At 36.1% G+C, this 18569-nt stretch overlaps 1 protein-coding gene across 1 annotated transcript in view; it reads right to left on the reverse strand.

The window, feature by feature from the left end:
• MALRD1 (MAM and LDL receptor class A domain containing 1) overlaps positions 1–18569 on the reverse strand; it is a 245916-nt gene that overhangs the window by 64351 nt on the left and 162996 nt on the right. The window contains exons 31-33 of the mRNA XM_062633694.1: positions 16170–16331; positions 14088–14245; positions 6689–6899 (exon numbers count right to left, since the gene is read on the reverse strand). Coding sequence (XP_062489678.1) covers positions 6689–6899; positions 14088–14245; positions 16170–16331 — 531 coding nt within the window. The remainder of the gene's footprint in view (positions 1–6688; positions 6900–14087; positions 14246–16169; positions 16332–18569) is intronic.

Here is an 18569-nt window from a genome sequence, read left to right on the forward strand (position 1 = left end):
CGTCATTGTATATAAACACATAGATCCTGTTGTGAAGCAAAGGGAAGTCTGTGGCGGTAAAAGCAGGGAAGGTTTTTAGACAATCAGGATTCAAAGAGTGCATTCTATGAAACAGAGATAAAATAGTCCTCAATACACGTTATGAGAAATAAATAACAACTAGCCAAGTCTTTATGAATTAACATTTCCAGGCATATGTACCTTTGCTTTGTGGTTTCTAATCTGAAATCACAAAGGGATTGACTTCTGAAGAATGGTTACTAATCGTTTTCTGAAAGTTAGATACCTACAAGATACCATATAGCACCTAAAATCATAGTAGCTCAGACTAACGGTTAATTTTTATAACCTCCACCAGTGACCATTAGCTTGTTATCTATATAGATTTATTTTTTTTTATTCTTTCTTTCTTTCTTTATGCTATTTATGCTACACGGAAATAGCGTTTATAATAAATATTCTTTTACCAACCTACTTCAATTAAAAAGTCTTAGAAACAACTTAATTCTGCTGGTTTAATTAAAATAATCATCTGAGACAGTTTGTATTAGAAGATGTCAGTAATGAAGTTCATTTCCTTCCACTCTGAAAAAAAAGAATGGCATACAGTTCTGGCCCTTTGGAACACTTCTCAGCCTGGTGACTGAACCTGCACCTATCATACATTTTTGGTATGATATTGCATATTGATATTAGACAAGGTGTAATTCTGCTATAGTTGGGAGGTCAATGGGAACTGTTTTGCTCTGAAGTAACTTCAGGATTGGGTCTGTTATGTATAAATCTGTTGTGAGGTCTGAAACTGCAATATAGAGAAGTCTTGAAGAAATCCTACCCACCAGGCAGAAGATTGAATCACTAAGATTTATATAAAAAATGTATACAATTCAAGACCTAAATGAGAATACACTGAACAGCTTTCCTGTTCACGAATATAAGCCTAGATTTACACAAACATCAGCATATAATTTAAATCCTGAATATTAAAAATTTCCTTAGCGTTAAAAGGGAAACTGACAAGTTAAAGGGAAAACTCCCCTGAGAAATACATATAGCTCTGGAAGCCTCTGAATTACAAATGTCTGGCAATGGCCAATGCACAGGCGGAAAACAGTATGTGTAGTTCCCCTTTTCTTATACTTTTTGCCAGGCACCCATAAGTTTTGGAGACAGGTTATATTGATAGATCCAACTTTTCTTTACTTGCTATGGCTGACTTGAAGTTTGGAGTGTGTCTATCCTAAATTTTGTGATTGAAATGCAATTTCCTTTGTTTCATCACTTCTTTGCAATATCAGCTCTTCTAAAAAGTTAGGGAAGATATCTATAAGGGTGGATCTAGCCGTCTGTCATGACTTTCTTATGAAGGCTCGAAGACATTGAGGATTCAGTTTCTGGAAGATATTAGGTTTTAGGGTAGTGGGAAGCTTTTGTGTGCGCTTTTTAAAAAAAAACCTTCACAGTACTAGCTGGCGTGGTCTTGAATGTAGAGCTAATACCAATGTTGTGATTCACAGATTCTGATTTGCTTTTTCTATTTGTTTCATCACAACAAGTGAAAGCTTTCTCAATGTAAGGATTATTTCAAATCTTTACAGCAGGTTTAGTTTTGTGTTTTACAAAGCAGTGGGAGGGCTCGGATGAGTTACAGCATGTCAAAGCAAACTTTTCACCTAAGTGAAAGCAGCCCAAAACTACTGAAGAGTTTACTTCAGTACATAAATGGCAAATCTGACCCATTTATTGGTAACCTGTGTGGCGAAGTCAAGGACTATGACATCATTAGCAAAAAAACCAACCCACAGCAGTCTGGGAAATAGCACTGGGATTTGTGCAATTCCACTGTGACCAAATGACACAGTGTGAGAGACAATATGTCCTCTCTGTGCTGAGTGTTTTGCACTATGTGAGTTACCCTTTTATCTCCAATGAATCCTTCCATAATGATGTTTTCTGCTGCAGGCAAATCTTCCAGGTGAAAGTGAAAATGCAGTAGAGAGCGTGGAGGAACTTGTAACACTGGCAGTCCTTTCTCATATGTTGATAAAGTATTAAGAGTATTTCACAAAACAGAAAAGCAGGAAAATACTTCAGATAGCACTGAGCAGCTGTGGGTAGGAAGCTATGAAAGCAAACAGACTAAAAAAAGAAATGAAAAATTACAGAATGATAAGGAAAGGTGGACTCTAGAACCTACAGCACTGCATGATGTTTGCACTCCTGTTTATATCCAAGATGCAGCCCAAATATTCATTGCAAAGTGTCAGTGCTATTATTTTTTAATAAACCATAACATAAAGCAATTACTTACAGCAATACTATTTAAAAGTATAAGTTCACAAAGAGCTGTTGCGAAAGAGTGGCTAGCAGGTATACTCACTGCATCAAGCGGCTGGAGCAGCAGTTAGTGCTGACTTTGTACTAATATTTACCTTCTTACAGCATAAGATCTCCACAAGCACAAAGATTTTGCCTGAGTGATCTCTGGAAGAGATCACAAAATATATTTACTATTCGTTTCTTGAGGATACTCTTGCAATACATAAAACTGCTATGTAACTAATACCTCATTATTTAAATTACACAGACTTTGCCCATCCAGTTTATTTCTTCAATAATGAATGAGTGATGAAACCTTGTATTCTGATTTACATAAGCAGCATAAAGTTTGGATGTTAGAAATCAGCTAGATCCTGTGCCACTGACAGACAGTGCTGCAGCTCTCTCTGCGCATCAGCATCAGCTAGAAGTTACTTCTGCAGTAGGCCAGAGACTAGCTTGGTCATACTTTATTTTAATGTTCAGAAACATTTTGGATCTGTAGAAACTCTCATGGCTAATGAGAGCTGACTACTTAAAAAAAAATAAAAACCACAGCTGAATTAGAGCTACTGGTAATGCTTTATTGCTTAGAGCTCCCAACCAGCTAAATTACCATTGCTTCTATTTAGAACATGTTGCCTCAGGAAACCCAAAGTAATTAAAGACAAGTAGAAAATAATAATAGAGAGAGAGAGAAAAAAAGATCTGCAGCAGTAAAACAATCTCCTCAAAGGGAGAACATCACACAAAAACTGTACTGCACGTAATACTCTTTTCTTGGAGTTAGGTCTTTGAATAAACATGATGAGCAAAAGTCAAAGCAGGACTGACCGTGGAGCAGGTAAACTTTCCCACCATTTCTGTTAAAGGAAAATGTTCTTGCTTAAATATCTACAGGCAGTGATTTTATGTTACTTGATGGTAATATCTTCAAATTTTACCATATGAATTTTTCAGCAGTTACTCAACAGCAATTATTAGTAAAAAATAGCACCTACTTCAAAGTAGCTGCTTTTTGTCACCACCAATATTAAAACATTAGAGTTAGGTTTTTCCTCCAAAACTGCTGTGGTTTATTTTATTATACACAGTTTGTGTGGTTCTCTTGCCTCTTTGCAAGGACAGATTTGGTCTACCTGGACAGCATTTGTTTGTCCGGAGAGGATATTGTGTATCAAGTTAGACTCATTAGGAGATTGCCTTCCATTAGGCAATTGTATATATTTTTTTGAGAAATACATACCTGGGACAACAGTAAGACTATAAAACTGGGGGAGGGAGACGGATGATATAGATGATAGCAGAATTATCAGGATGCACATTAAACTGTGAAGCGGTTGGTGAAGGCAAAAAATATGTGGAAAATCCTAAAATATTATGCCTGAAATTGGATGCCAATTAAGTGATGAACAGGAGGTGGATGAATAGAATATGGAAGTGTGGAAGCATCAGGACTGAGGATGAATCTAGGATGACACATTTAATGCAAGATAGAGGTTATGAATAGAGGTATGAAAAAAAAATAGTGGTAAGGATAGAATACTCTGTACTCTAATTCCAAATAACAGATTTAATTGAGTGCAAGATGGTCTAGAGCAGAGCATGGGAGGGGGATGCAATGTGATAGGGATTAAAAAGCAGGAAAAAGACCTCCTACAACCAAGTTTTGCCAATTGATGTTTTTCCAATAAAAAATACATTATCTTCCAATAACTTAAGGTTTGTGTATGTTCAGAAAGAACTGACTAATTCATAGAAGAAAAATAAGTTGAAAGATATGAGAAAACAATCTGAACCAAATTAATTCAGATTGGGAAAGACTGAGGGAAGGCAGAATTTGTCATGTTTTTCTTTCATTCTGATACATTTCCTTGGGTATCCATTATTGGCCATACCACAATATTTGCCTAAGCTTCTTTTAGGGTAATATATTTTATTCCACTCTTGAAAAAGCATAAAGAATAGACTTATAAAGAACAATATTTTGTAAAGAGTTAATGTACAAAGCCTTCCTATACCTCTAGAAATCACCATCAAAAAATACATAGAAATTGTCTGCAGCATACAAGCACACAAGAATACAAAGGCAATTATTCTGCCTTTAAGTCAAACATGTAAGCTGTTCAAGGAAAAGTCTGTTTCTTTTTCAGATGATATGATAATGACATAATACAGAACAGAGCAAGATAAACCACCATTTCCATCTTGTAAGTACTGCAGCTTGTAGGAACTAACGAGGCAGATTGCCAGTTTGCAGCAGAAAGGAATATGTTGATTCCTGAAGAGGTCTGCCCTTTCTGCAGCTGGGTGAAGAGCCTAGATGACCACCTAAGACTGTCTGATTTATTTTTAAGTGGTTGCATGTAGATAAAGTATGAATTTTTGACTTAGCCAACAATTTATACATAAGTAAACAGTATAAATCTACAAAATTTTCTTAAGGCGTTCCTTATGATATACCATATTTGTAAGACAGATAGTGATACAAGGTAGATACTTTGAAGTATCCTATAATGAAAATCTCTGGAGAAAAATAAAGTGATTAGAAGATGCTGCTCCATAAAAATTACCTCATTTCTATAGCTATTATTATTTACACTATATTTACATTATATATACATTATTTTTATATATACTTCCCATGGAAATTTTTTTCCTTTCTCTGTATTCATGCTCTTTCATAATTAACTGACAAAATATAAGTTCTATAAAAATTGGAAAATTGATTTGTATACATTGTTGGAATACAGACCTACATTTTCCAGTTAATTACAGGTACTTAAAATATACAATCTGAAAATTTCTCGTTCTATTATCCCACATTATGCATAAAGCTGCCAAAGTAATTCTCTGGTATGGTTAACAAAGGTTCTCTTGATTACCGTGATTACCATAATAAGGGTAGAACAAGCACCTGTTTATGTATATAGTCTGCAGCTCACTGAAGACATTCCAGAATAGTATTTGCCTGAGCCTATTGGTGGTATCATTCAAAGAAAACAAACAAACCTTTTTATTCAGCTTGCTGACTGAGCAAGTACCACCTGTGTGAACATATTCTTCCACCTTAAGCCTTAAATTGGCATGTGGTTAATTCTCCAAGGAACTGGCTAGCCATCATAATAAAAACAACAAATAACACCCTCCGCCTCCCCCCGCAAAAAGAACCCTGGAAACAAACTCCTTAACCCTCAAACTGACGCAAAACAAACTAACAAAAAAAAAAGTTTCTTCAGCAGCATGACAGCTAATTCATACACAGACTATCCTATCTGAACACAAGAGCTGTATAAATAGAAAGAAATGATATTCAAGAATATTTTTATAACATTCACTTTAGCATTCATTTAACCATAATAATTCCTACTTATCTCTTATGAATGAAAACCTACACAAAAGATTTTCTGTTTCTTTGGTTTTCTTCCCCTCTTGACTCTTCAAAATAAGGAATTATGATATTCATATCAGAATCTGTATTTGCAAATATTTTTAATTTTGATACTGTATCATGTGCTATATATCATCTGCAGGGTAAACCACTGACTTTCTCACTGAATAAACACGATATTTAACTTCTGTTTTTATTTTACACAGTTCAAGTCATTTAGCTTGTGCAGCTCAAATGAGACTGTAAAGTCTCAGACTGATACCGAGATAAATTTGCTATACTGCTGAGACATTTTATGAGAGAAAAAAAAAAAGATCTAAACATATTTCTTTTTTAAATAATTGTGAACCACTTTGATACTCATAACCTTTTTGAACTTCTTGAAATCACTCATAATCACTTTGATATTTTTCCATCCCAAACTAAGGCCTTTTCTGAATATTTTCAGAAACCAGAAAACCAAGAGTTGACTGATCCCTCTCAAGTATCGTTCATAAAAACACTAAGAGGCCCTCAGTGAAAGTAATATTCTGAGTTTCTGTAATTACTCAAAAACTCAAATGCTAATTATGACACAAAACTGTCTTCCATAATCCCTGGCCAAATATTTAGATACATCACTCAGCCATCAAACAGATAGGAATCCCTCTGTTAGGTGTAATGGGTCCTTTCTTTTAGAGAAAAATGCAGTAGATAAAAATTGGCCATGAGGGTCATATTTGACAAATTTTATCTTTCTTCCCTTATACATTTTTATTTCCTTTGAAAAACACATACTTCTTTGCATGACTGTGCTGTGCCCATTTATTTTCTACATTTTTTTGAATGAAGTAAACACATAGCAGTATTGCAGTAATTTCAAAAGAAAAAAAATACAGATTTTTTAACTGTGATATACATTAAAACATGAAATTCCACAATTTTCTTCTGCCCTCTGAAAAGTAAACATGTATTTTATATCTTTGTTTAACACCATACCTCCATCAATGCATTCAGGGGTGAAAGAAATATCATCAAGAGCAAATTCTGTGGGTTGACTCCACCCCACTTCAGCTTCAAAAGCAACTCTGAAAGGGATGTTACTGGAGAGTGCTACATTTGCATACATCCATTTGTTTTCTTCATTTCTACTAGAAGACCACATAAGAATATCCATGCCATGTTCTGTAGCTGTGTTATGTAGCCGTACCTGTTGACAATGAAACCCAAGAGATGCAACTGAATCAGTATTAAGCAGCAGAGGAGTGCAGCTATCTAAAGTAACACAATCCAAACTCAGAAGTACAGCTACCTGCCTGGGTAGCACTGGCCATCTTAGACATGGTTCAAACCCACACCTTCTAGGTTATGACCAAAAGTTACTGAATACTTTTGCTAACACTAGTTCAGCTGTAAATAAAAAGTTCCTATGAAAACAAAATTAAATAGAAAGAACTGCTAATACAGCCACTAATTGGAAAACCTACAGACAGTCTCAGCCTGATTTATAGAAGTTAATGAGTAAAGACCTACCCACATTCCTCTAAACATTGAGGAAGAAACTGAGAAGGACCTTGATCTATCCTTTCATCTGTAAATTGTGACCTCCTTATTGTTGATAGACCAGGTGAAGATTTTGGAGATATAAGTAAAATGCTTGGCATCTAATGATTTATGTCATTTTTCTGGTGCAAATAATTTACAATAACATGCTTCAGGCAGTCATGGTAAATTAGCTCAAGCATATTTAGAAAGCTGTAAATAAAAAATAAAATCATAAAATAGTGAAAAAAATAAGAACGACAATTTATGAATTCACAGTTAACCAACAACTGACGAATTAATGTAAAGCACAGGAAATTCTGCAGATTACACAGGTAGTTGCTCTTCTCACTCAGGAGTCCAAAATCCTTATACAAACTAAACCTGTTGAGAAATTATGAAAAAGAACTGGAGTAATGAAAGTAAGCATATTCTAGCTATTCCAGATGTTAACTATTTCTTTAAGAGACGGAATGTGTCTGTCACTATCCTCTCCTCATCGCTTTCAACAACATCCTTCTCTTCAAACTTTTTAGACTAATCCTCCATTGACTCACGAGTCACTGTTCCCACTCGAATGTCCCTGTTTACTGATGGAACACAAAAGCTAAAACCCAAGAAAGTTATAAACTTAAACCCATAATGATTTGTATAACTACATACCTTTGACTCTCCCAGCTAACCTGGTGGGATAAATAGGTAAAAAACCGAATGGCACCATGAACGACACACTTTATAGAAGTTGATGTATTGATTAAAATATATCTGATGCCTGGACACTCTTGCAAGTTATTTCATTTTATGAGGAGAGGAGCATCAAGATGACTGACATGCAATAATCCAGAGAAGGACCTAATTTTGTTAATCCTGATGTTTGCTTACAGGACTGTGTAACAACAATATCTTGTCACTATCTTCTTAAAAACATGCATCTTGCAGGGCTGAAAAGACAGGTATTGAGAAGAAATAGCTGATTCTACCCATGAAAAAAACAAATAGAAAAACTGTTGTGTAATCAATTAACAACCTTTGAAGCCTTAAGAAGTTGAAACTGTTAATTATAAGAACTCTAAATGTGAGGTTAGGACTATGTTACACCACCTGTATGTGTCACTGGAACCATTCACTATTTTACAGGTCATGTTGTATGTATACTGGCCAATAGGTCTGAGGTGGTTGCAAGTCAAACTGGGTCTAAAATGCAACATCTTGATGACATTAGCTTTTGTTCTTACAGATGTTAAGGTAATTTTATATGCCTTGCCTTTCTTTTCTTTGAGATTTAACTCATATTTAACACCGAGTAAGGGCATGCAGACATGTAATTACTATGGATTAATTAATGTATTGTGTTAATTTGTGTGGCTGTGTCCTCAGTTAGTTTTGACTAAAGTTTAAACCTGGTGTATGATTTCTCACAACAAGCACATAGTAACTTGTGGAAATTGACAGCATTTACTGTAAATCTCTAAACTAGTACATAGGAAATCTCAGGTGAGCTCCCAGCTCTGTTTCATTTCTGATGTACACTCCTGGGGAAATCCTTCAATCCCACTGTCTGCTAAAGTACTTCTGAGTACTTTTATTTCATTTATCCAAGCCTTTATCTATCCATAACTATGCCAGGAAATGGTATGTCTTCTTATGCATTTTCAAAAAATTCTAGCTGAAATTTCTAAAAGAATAATGCATAATTTAAAATATATGCTAAATCAAATGAGATTACAATAAAGTTCAGAAAAATGGGAAGACCGTTCCTTTAGCTGGTGATACAGATCTTATTCTCACAGAGATTGTGCCTATAGAAAGTGAAGAAAGAATTGTGATATATAATATTGTAGTTTTCTCTGAGGTTACCCCTGTTACTGAGAGTTTGCAACATCTTCTGTGTGAGGAAGTTTGTTTAGCGTATAGAAGGTTTTTGCTGGCCTGTGTAAACATGTACAGCACATGAAAGGTAGAGCAAATTCTCGTGGATATGAGCTCCCTAGAGCCCTGGAGAGCTGCTGATATGTGGTGCTTAGTGCCCCCAGAGACCACAACACCTCCATGCAAAGCATCCTGTGAGTTGTGTACAAGTTAGCATGGTAGCGGAAACAAATTAACACGTGAAAGAGAAAAAAGCCAGCAAGATGAATCCCACTATATGGCATGTAATGTAAAAACCTTGAAGCGAAGTTCTGTTAAAAAACTTTGTGTCTGTCAGTCTGGGGAGATTATGCTCCAGCTAGTTGCGAGCTAAACCCCAACATTTTAATATAAGAGCAACAAGCATATATTTTACTAAGTGGTCACTATATCTGTCTATTCCTTATTCTGTGTGGATGCTGTTTCTGGGTTGCACACACAGTCAAAATCACAAAGAACTGGAACCAACAGAAATAGAGCTATCACTTCATTCACTGCACAGTGAAAAGCTCAGGAGTGAAGATACCCAATACACACTTCACAGCGATTTTAGGAAGAATTTAGCATTATAATCTATACAAGTGACGCTTTTATACTTTCTTCTTGGTCTTTCTCCAAGGCACCTTTGCCAGCTGGTTCATTTGTAGTCCATATGTGAACAGCATTCTTTAGCAAGTTCCATTCTCTGCCGTAAAATCATGACTCGGTTCTAATTCTCCAGAGCACCTCCTGTGTTAGAAACTTCTGAATTCTTTTTTTTCAGTTTCTACTTCAGTTTGGACATGGGGAAATTGCACATACTTTTGAAGGTCATGAAATATAAACTGCTAGTTTCTACTTAGGCATCAGCAGTTACAACTCATATGGCTATCCTGTACCCTCATGCTGACTTTTCAAGAGAACATATTATCTTCCTGATCTTGCCTTGACTCTAGCTGTGCATGCTGGAAGGCACTATGTTCCATCTGAACTAACTAATAATCAAGAAGCCGATGCAGCTCTGAAGGGTGCATAATAAGAGGTGTATACTCCCATCATTTCCAATGTATAGTCTTTAATCACCAGCCAAAGAAGCAAGAAAGTTTTGTGAAATACAATCTGTATTTTCACTTCACTAGGCACCAGGGACTTGTGTCAGCTGCGGAAACCTCCCAATGACTTCAGTGAATAATGATGCTATATTTTCTGCTCTGCATCCTTAATAGCATGCCTTTGAACTCTTCACATTCCTTGGCAGTCGTCATTGCACATCTTCCTTGGACTGAAGCTACACCAAAGACAGACTGAAATTGTTTCTCTAAAGCCCACAAATCAGATTAGCAAAATTGTTTCATAATTCACTGTCAAAATAGAGAAGCACTTTTAAAAGTTATCTACCTCTTTTCTCTTTAAACACAAGTTTGAATAATAAAATATTTAGCATTTTTTAGTAAAATTGACCTCTTATACTAAAATTTACTGTACCACAGTAGTGTTAATATCAACAAATACCAAGGCAGAAAACTGATATATTAGAATTATACTGTCACATTGGGAACTAATTATGGTTTTCATTCTCAGTTGTATGACAGACTCCTGAAGTAAATGGACAGAGACAGAATGCTGAAGCTTAATGAAAGCTGAATGCTTTCTGTCTTTCTGAGAGATGACTAATAGTATCCGCATTGGAATGAAACAAATGTGGAAATCACCTCCATTTCTCTCCTTTTCTTTAAATGCAACTAAATGAGTCAAAACAATGTAAAGAGACATATTTTTTTTTTAAATTGCATTTGCAGTATAATGCAGTAAAAATTGTTTGTTATGAGCTCAGAGCATATTCACTGATACATTAGATCACTCATGTATATAGTGCTGAATAACTTGCTTCTCTAAGGCTGTTACCATGTACTCCTAAGGAAAGCTAGTGGTTTTGTACTTAATCATTATGAAGTAACTTATTTTTCCTGTGGGCTAATAGTTGACTGATGTCCTGAAGTGTCAGGATTCAGATCTCTTCTAAATAGCATTCATTCTATGTTAATTTGAGAGGTGTTATAAACATTGTGTCCTTTAAAAAATTATATTAATAGACTATGCTTTTAGTTTCCCAAATTGCAGAGTTTATGAGAACAGAACCGTGCAATTGAAACATGTTTTGTGAATGCAGAAAAGATGCACTTTTTATTCTTTAATCTTTATTCTCAGCAACTAGTTCCTTTTCTGGGTAAAAATAGGCTTATTCCTATAAAGCCCTGGGTTCAGCTGTAACAGTTATTTTTCTCCTTCTTAGTAGCTGGTTCTGTGCTGTGGTTTTGACTTTAGTCTGAGAATAATGCTGATAACACACCAATATTTTAGTTGTTGCTAAGTAATGCTTACTCCGATCAAGGACTTTTCAGTCTCATGCTCTGCCAGTGAAGAGGGGCATGGGAAGCTGGGAGGAAGCAGAGACAGGTCACCTGAACCAAACTAGACAACAGGGTATTCCATACCACAGCACATCATGCCCAGTATATAAAATAAGGGGAGTTACCCAGATGACCCAGATCACTGCTCGGGTCAGGCTGTGCATAAATCGATGGGTGGTGAGCAATTGTATTGTGCATAACTTGCGTTTATCAGTTTGGGTTTTTTTTCTTCCCTTTTTAGTTTTATATTCTCTCCCCTTGTTATTTCCCTTATCCTTATTATTATTGGTGGCAGTAGTAGTAATTTTGTATTATACCTTCATTACCGGACTGTTCTTGTCTCAACCCATGGGAGTTACTTTCTTTCTATCGTCCTTCCCATCATGCTGGGAGCAGAGGTGGGGACAAAGTGGAGGGAGTGAGCGAGCAGCTGCGTGGTTCTGAATTACCAGCTGGGTTTAAACCATGACACATCATTTCACATTATTTTGTGCAGTTCTACCACATCCTATGCCAATGCATCCTTCATTCTTATCTTTCTTTTTTAGAGTTTCCCTGTATATTCTTTTAATCACACATCACAGTATGTTCGATATCTGCAGGCCTTTTTATTTAAATTCTGGCTTGACCAGATTGCTCTATTTCAGATAACAGCTATAACAGCGTTTGTACTGATGTTATATTCTAACACATTATTCAGACTTCCTATTACAGTTTGACTTTTTTCACCTTCGTTGCAACCTGAACAAAATCTTCACTGAGCTGTTGCTGGGCTGTTGTTTTTGTTGGTTGTTGTTGTGGTTTAAACTCAGTCAGGCATGCAGTCTCACTTGCTCACCCCCCCCCCCCCCCCCCCCCCTTCTTCCCTCCCCTCGGCTCCTGGAGGGATGGGGAGGAGGATCGAAAGAATGTAACTCCCACAGGTTGAGATAAGAACAGTCCAGTAACTAAGGTAAAACACAAACCACTGCTGCTACCGCCAATAATAATAATGATAAGGGAAATAACAAGGGAAAAGAATATGATACCACCCACCGACCAATCATAAAGACACCCAAACCGACCAAGCAGTGAACAGATACTTAGTCCCACCCCTCAGTGCACCAGCCCTTCCGGGTAACTCTCAGTTACATCCTGGGCATGCCGTGCTGTGGTATGGAATACCTCTTTGGTCAGTTTGGGTCAGGTGCCCTGTCTCTGCTTCCTCCCGGCTTCCCCTCCTCCCCGGCAGAGCATGAGGCTCAGAAAGTCCTTGGTCAGACTAAACATTTGAGCAGTAACTAAAACCATCGGTGTTACCAGCACTGTTCCCAGGCTGAAAGTAAAAACACAGCACTGCAGCAGCTACTAAGGAGAAAAATGACCGCTACTGCTGAACCCAGGACAGTTGTCTCTTTTGGATTTTGTTGTTCAGGTTTGGGGTTTTTTTTAGGCTTTTTTTTTCTCTCACTTAAATGATTACAGTTAATCTATATTTTTGATTTAATAACAGCAATAGTTGATGCTGGAATAGATTACTAGTTTCATAGAAAAAAACAAAACATCCATGGAGGTAAACTGGGTCTGTGACAGGATGATAATTCCTTGCTGAGTACTTCAGTCTGTCATGAACATTGTTACGTTCATAACATAAAGAGTATATGTTGCAAAGCTATAAACACTGAACCTTATTTACATGTGGGAAAAAGACAATTCTTTATGGATCTCTTAATGAAATGGAAGTTAATGCAAGTTAATTAAACTTGTCTGTTTGAAATGCAAAAAGTAAAAAAAAGCAGACTCTCTGCCTACTAACACACAGGCCACACACATCTATTGATGCACTAATGCTGTAGTGTTCTGTGATACTTGAAAAACTACAGAAACACTTCAGAAAATCTTGTCTGAAATCTTGCACGCTGCAATGTCCAGAATACTTGAATTTAAACACATAGATAAGCATAGATAATTTCACAGTATTTAAGTTACCAACAGATCCAAAAAGCAATTGCTGATATTTTTTTTTTTATTTCAATTTAATCTGGAGCTGCTCTTGACCTTTACCAACTGCATTGTTTTCTTAATCTTTATATGGTAACTTTGTGTATGCAAAAGGATAAATAATGTAAACTGGAAAGAATAGACCCGAAGACATGCCGGAGTATTTTAAAAGCTATATTTACATAATAAGATTACAGGACTGCAAATTTCTTAAAAATTTGTATTAAATAATTGAACTATCATTGTGAAGAATACATTTTGAGCCTTTTTATGTTAAAGAGTGAATTGTGCAAAGAACTGTGCTGATGTTTGGTAGGTTTAAGTATGGAAATTAAATATGCAATATTAATTCTTACGTATGTTGCAAAAAGACTTCAAGTGGAATTAAAACTAAAACAGAATTGTCACTTGGTCTTGTCAGCAAAAAAATATTGTGTATAGGTGTAACTGCACTGAAGCTGTGGTGAAGTACTGCTAACATAGGCTCTGAGATTTTGCTCATTCTAGACACAGAAATGCTAATACTAGTAAAGCAAATATTACTATGTCACGATGCCGTAGAAGCGCTTTCCTCTTACCTTTAAGACTCCTGTTTGCCTAGAAGGAAACATCCAGAACCAGAACCGAATCCTACAGACCCCAAGGCTAGCTGGAAAGGGTTTGGTGGTTATTATCCTTGCTATGTTTCCTTCTTTCTGGGCAGATGAGTTTATGTACAAAAATTGCTGTCCTCTACCTTAACAAAAAGACAAAACCACTTTTTTTTCAATACTGCTTGAAGATTCAGAGCATAAGCATTTTTACACAGAGGTGCACTGGTATCTTTCTCCACCTACATGCCTACCCCACCTTGGTTGTACAGAGATCCTCCATGTTAATATTTTGTATATTTCTGAGTTTTTTACATATAATATTAATATAACCTTCCTCAGAGCTCACTCTACCTCTTTATCCTTGAATAAATACTTAATTTGTATTTGAATAACAAATTTGAAACATGGCAAACACAAACACTCACAGATTCTAAGGGTCAGTTTGAAGGCTGACATTTCAGGAGTCAGGAGAACCTTTGTTGATGGCTTTTACACAGTAAAGTTCTCTGTCATGCAGCATGGCAGTTAGGGAACACATCAAAAACCTGAAGCTTATTAGTGAGCCAAGGTATCCAAATTTCCTACCATTCAGCTGCTGCTGAAGAACCATGAGGTAGCATGAAAAATAATGCATCATTCAAATCCAAGCAGAAAAAGATGCCCCCTTTTTATACCTCAGAAGGAGCTTATCACCTAAAATGAACGTATACAGACAAAAATGGTTGAATAGGGAAAACATGCTGCTGACATGTTGGGGTGTTGTTTTTTTTTCTTTCTGCTGCCACTGTTGAAGGTCACACTTAGTTTTCTCAGAAAAAAAGAAAAGGTTCAGGATTTTTAATCTAAGGAATGCATCTTAATTTTTCTTTTAAAAGGCACAAGACACGTAAAAAATGGTCAGAATCAGAATGGTAGTTCCACCAGCCCCATGTGAGCTCTTCTAAGCCACTCTGTAAACAGCTGATTAACAAATATATCTGAAAAGACTGATTCCCTGCCAATAGGACAATTTTTTGCTTTGTTTTATTAAACAATATTAGTGAATGTTTTGTAAAGATGGTATTTCCATGGAAGGCAATTTTGAATCAAGATATTGATGGACTTGTGTAAATTGTGCATCTGCACTATACCGTTTTTTTCTTACAGCAATAAATTCTCAAATCCTTAAAAATAAACTTGGTGCCATCATATCCACTCTATATACTCACCCCTCACATATGAGCTTATGTATTCTGCAGCTGAAACTATGCTTTGCAGTTTAAAGTTTCTCAGATCTTATTCTGAATTAAAGTAAAATAATTCAAGAACCCAGATTTGTAAAGGATAAGGGGTATGATTTATATGTCTGCGTGGGATGTAACTTTTAAGAAGGTATGATTGTAAAGGGCAATTGTGGTGGTCTTCTATTAGAATTTTCATATGTGCAGTTGTTTAAAAGTTTTCAAAGAGATCTTTCATTAATAATATCATTGCAGACTTGGAAACAGCTACTGCATTTGTGCGGGCGTGTTGCACTGTAATTTAGAAAGAGGTCTGTTGTGTCCCAGATAGGATGATTAATTAGTATCTTCACATTATATTTAGCAGCTCATTGTCTAGAAAATTACTAAACAAATGCATCAAGCTGAAGTGGAGTATAAGGAATGATATAATCAGGACCACTCTGAAAGAGCAATTTATAAAATTACAGTGCTGTGGAAGCAATAACTAAAAAGGTTGGTAATAGGCCAGGCTGCTTGGGTTTGTGTTTAGACAGAACTAGAAGTTACCAGATAGTATTAATGGCAAGACTGAATATGCTAAAACATTTAATTTTTTTTTGGCATGGGTTTTATATGATACTTATGCTATATGGTAATTTTACTAAGAAGGTGAACATTTTAAATGCATGTTGGAACTGATCTGCTTACTGTGCTAATTGCTGACTATGATCTACCTGCATATACAGTAAGCTCAGTTGATTACACTGCAATTTGCTGTTGTTTTGGCACTAATCTATGAGGTTTTTTTTTTTAATAGAGTGAATATTTAATTTTCCCAAAAGTTATGTAGGACACATGAGAATACCTGGTGTATGGTCAATATCAGGACCTCCCTGTCCCATGATAGCACTGTTGCTAATATTCCAGTCAAAGTCATCCCTAGGGTCTTGTGTTAATCCACATGCAGTGGTCCATTCTTGATCTTGTGTTTCAAAGTTACAGCTTCCAGGAATACTTGTGTAATAACCTGAAAATATAGCAAGAAGTAAATTATCACCCCAGCTCTTATATGTAAAAGGCTATACATGCTACTCGAAAAGATTATTTTTGGCTAATGCTATGATTTGCTGTGATTCGTGTACAGACATAAATAATATGTGGTAGTTAGTAAGGGAAGGAATAAAGTTTCACCATTCACTTACTGAGCAGGTATAAATAGCCTTAAAATTTCATTAGAGACATATGGCCTGATGACTTCGGTAATGTTAGTTATTATACAAGGTGAATGGACAGAATGATTCCCAGCCAATTAGCTAGCAGAAGTGGACTCCACTTCCACTATGAACTTTTTTATGAACTCATCCTTGTGTTATGCGTGAAGATGGTTTTATGGTGAGTAAGAGAAGTTTTAGTGATTAGTACACTGATTTGAGGAGATCTTTCTTAAACTTCCCATTGCCTCTGATGTTTCAGGTAACTTTGGAAAATAAATTAATCAATAAAATGATACAAGGCTATGGTAGAGACAAACCAAATAACATCACAGTCTCTCCTGGGGCTTCTAAAGGGGTTTTCCTTAACAATAAAGCAGAAGCAGCTACACAATTACTTAGTAAGAGTGAGGAATACCCCTCTGAGAGAACTCTGGAACAGTTTTTTGTCTTTGAAAAGGCTTCAAACTATTAAAAATCACAGCCCTGAGCAACCTATTTTGGTGAACCTTGTTATGAGTAGGTTTTGGACCAGACAATCTTCAGAGGCACCTTCCCACCTCAACCATTCTGTGCTTTTGTTAGTGCTATTACAACATGCATTTCAAGAATCATGAAAGGAATACACACATTCACTGAGCATCCACATTGATACTGCATTGCAAGCATGACGTGAGCCTAATATTAACTCCAACACCAAATATCCTCATACGCAGGCAGGAAAAGAAGTCAGTCCATTAACTGAAACAACTGCAGTTTTCTTGTACAGTTCTATTTATACTATTCATAATAGATTACCTGACTTCAGGAATCTTCCGTAATATCTTAACAATGCATTCAGAAGGTAATTATTAATAAATATTCATGAACAGTATTTACAGGGTTGATGAAGTCACCCAACATACCTGCATGTGGTAGATACTTTTTATTTTAGGAGTAAACAGCTTGCTTAGAAACCACCAAAAGAGGATTATTTATCTGAAAAATTGCTTTTATTTCAGTAATTCAAGCACTCCTTTAGTTGGCCCATCAACACTCAAGTTTGCTATTAATCCAATCTGAGTGTATAATTGCCTGCATTTCATGCAAATTGAAACTGCTTTTATGTGTGAAACCTTAGTACTTCCAGCAGGTTACTGAAAGAGAATGAGAATTTTGCAAGATTGCCTGACTGGACTGAATGAAGCATAGAGTAAGTAATTTCCATGAGTATACTTTAAAAAAAAAAAAAGTACACCAGCCTACGTGGGCACAATGCATTTCACCAAGATTCTGTTGTAAATCCTCCACAGAGGAATTGCTGCTGCGTAGATTATGGTCCATTTACTTCTTTGGAGTTACACTGGTATAAAATCATAGTAGAATGTGAAATAACCTCAGACCGTGAGCTCACAGAAAAGAAGATAATTGTGGTGAAATGTGACTGCAAAAACTTGTGATGGGCTTTGGCTTTCTCTGTGCCTGTCCTGCTCTCGTTTCTGATTAAGCAGCTCCTGTTGCCTTTTCATTAGAAAAATGAGGTTTCCATATCTTGAAGGCATTATGTGTCCATTAATGTTGTTTATTCCCATCTTTAAGATATATGCTCAGGGAGAAGTTGTGTTTATCCAAATGTAAGGCCTCATTTAATAGAACTAAGATATAGCAGATAGGGAAATGTTATACCTGAGGCTTATCTGGGCATTCTGTAATGCTAGATTACAGTATCTCTCCTCTACTGTTAATGTAATATTTTGTCAGTTCTGCAGCAAGAGCAAGACTAAAGATTGATGGAAACATTTTGATATAACTACAGTTTTCCATCTATAATAAAAGGATATTTCACTCTATTTTTTTAAAGTGAATATCAGTATCTATTATTTTTCTTCCTTTGGAAAAGCTTTTTTGCAGTATAGCAAAGACTGTGTTGATCTACTGTGATTCAAGATCATTTAAGTCCAGAAATATTTCCATTTTTTTGACTGAGAGTTGATGCTATCACAGCCCTTCCAGACAACACAGATACTTCTCCCCCCTCCTCAATGAAACTACTATATCCTGTAACAGCATTTACG

This window comes from Pezoporus occidentalis, unplaced genomic scaffold, assembly GCF_034315485.1.
Source record: "Pezoporus occidentalis ecotype Australia unplaced genomic scaffold, CSIRO_AGI_Poc_V1 ctg40, whole genome shotgun sequence".
Classification (NCBI taxonomy): Eukaryota; Metazoa; Chordata; class Aves; order Psittaciformes; family Psittacidae; genus Pezoporus; species Pezoporus occidentalis.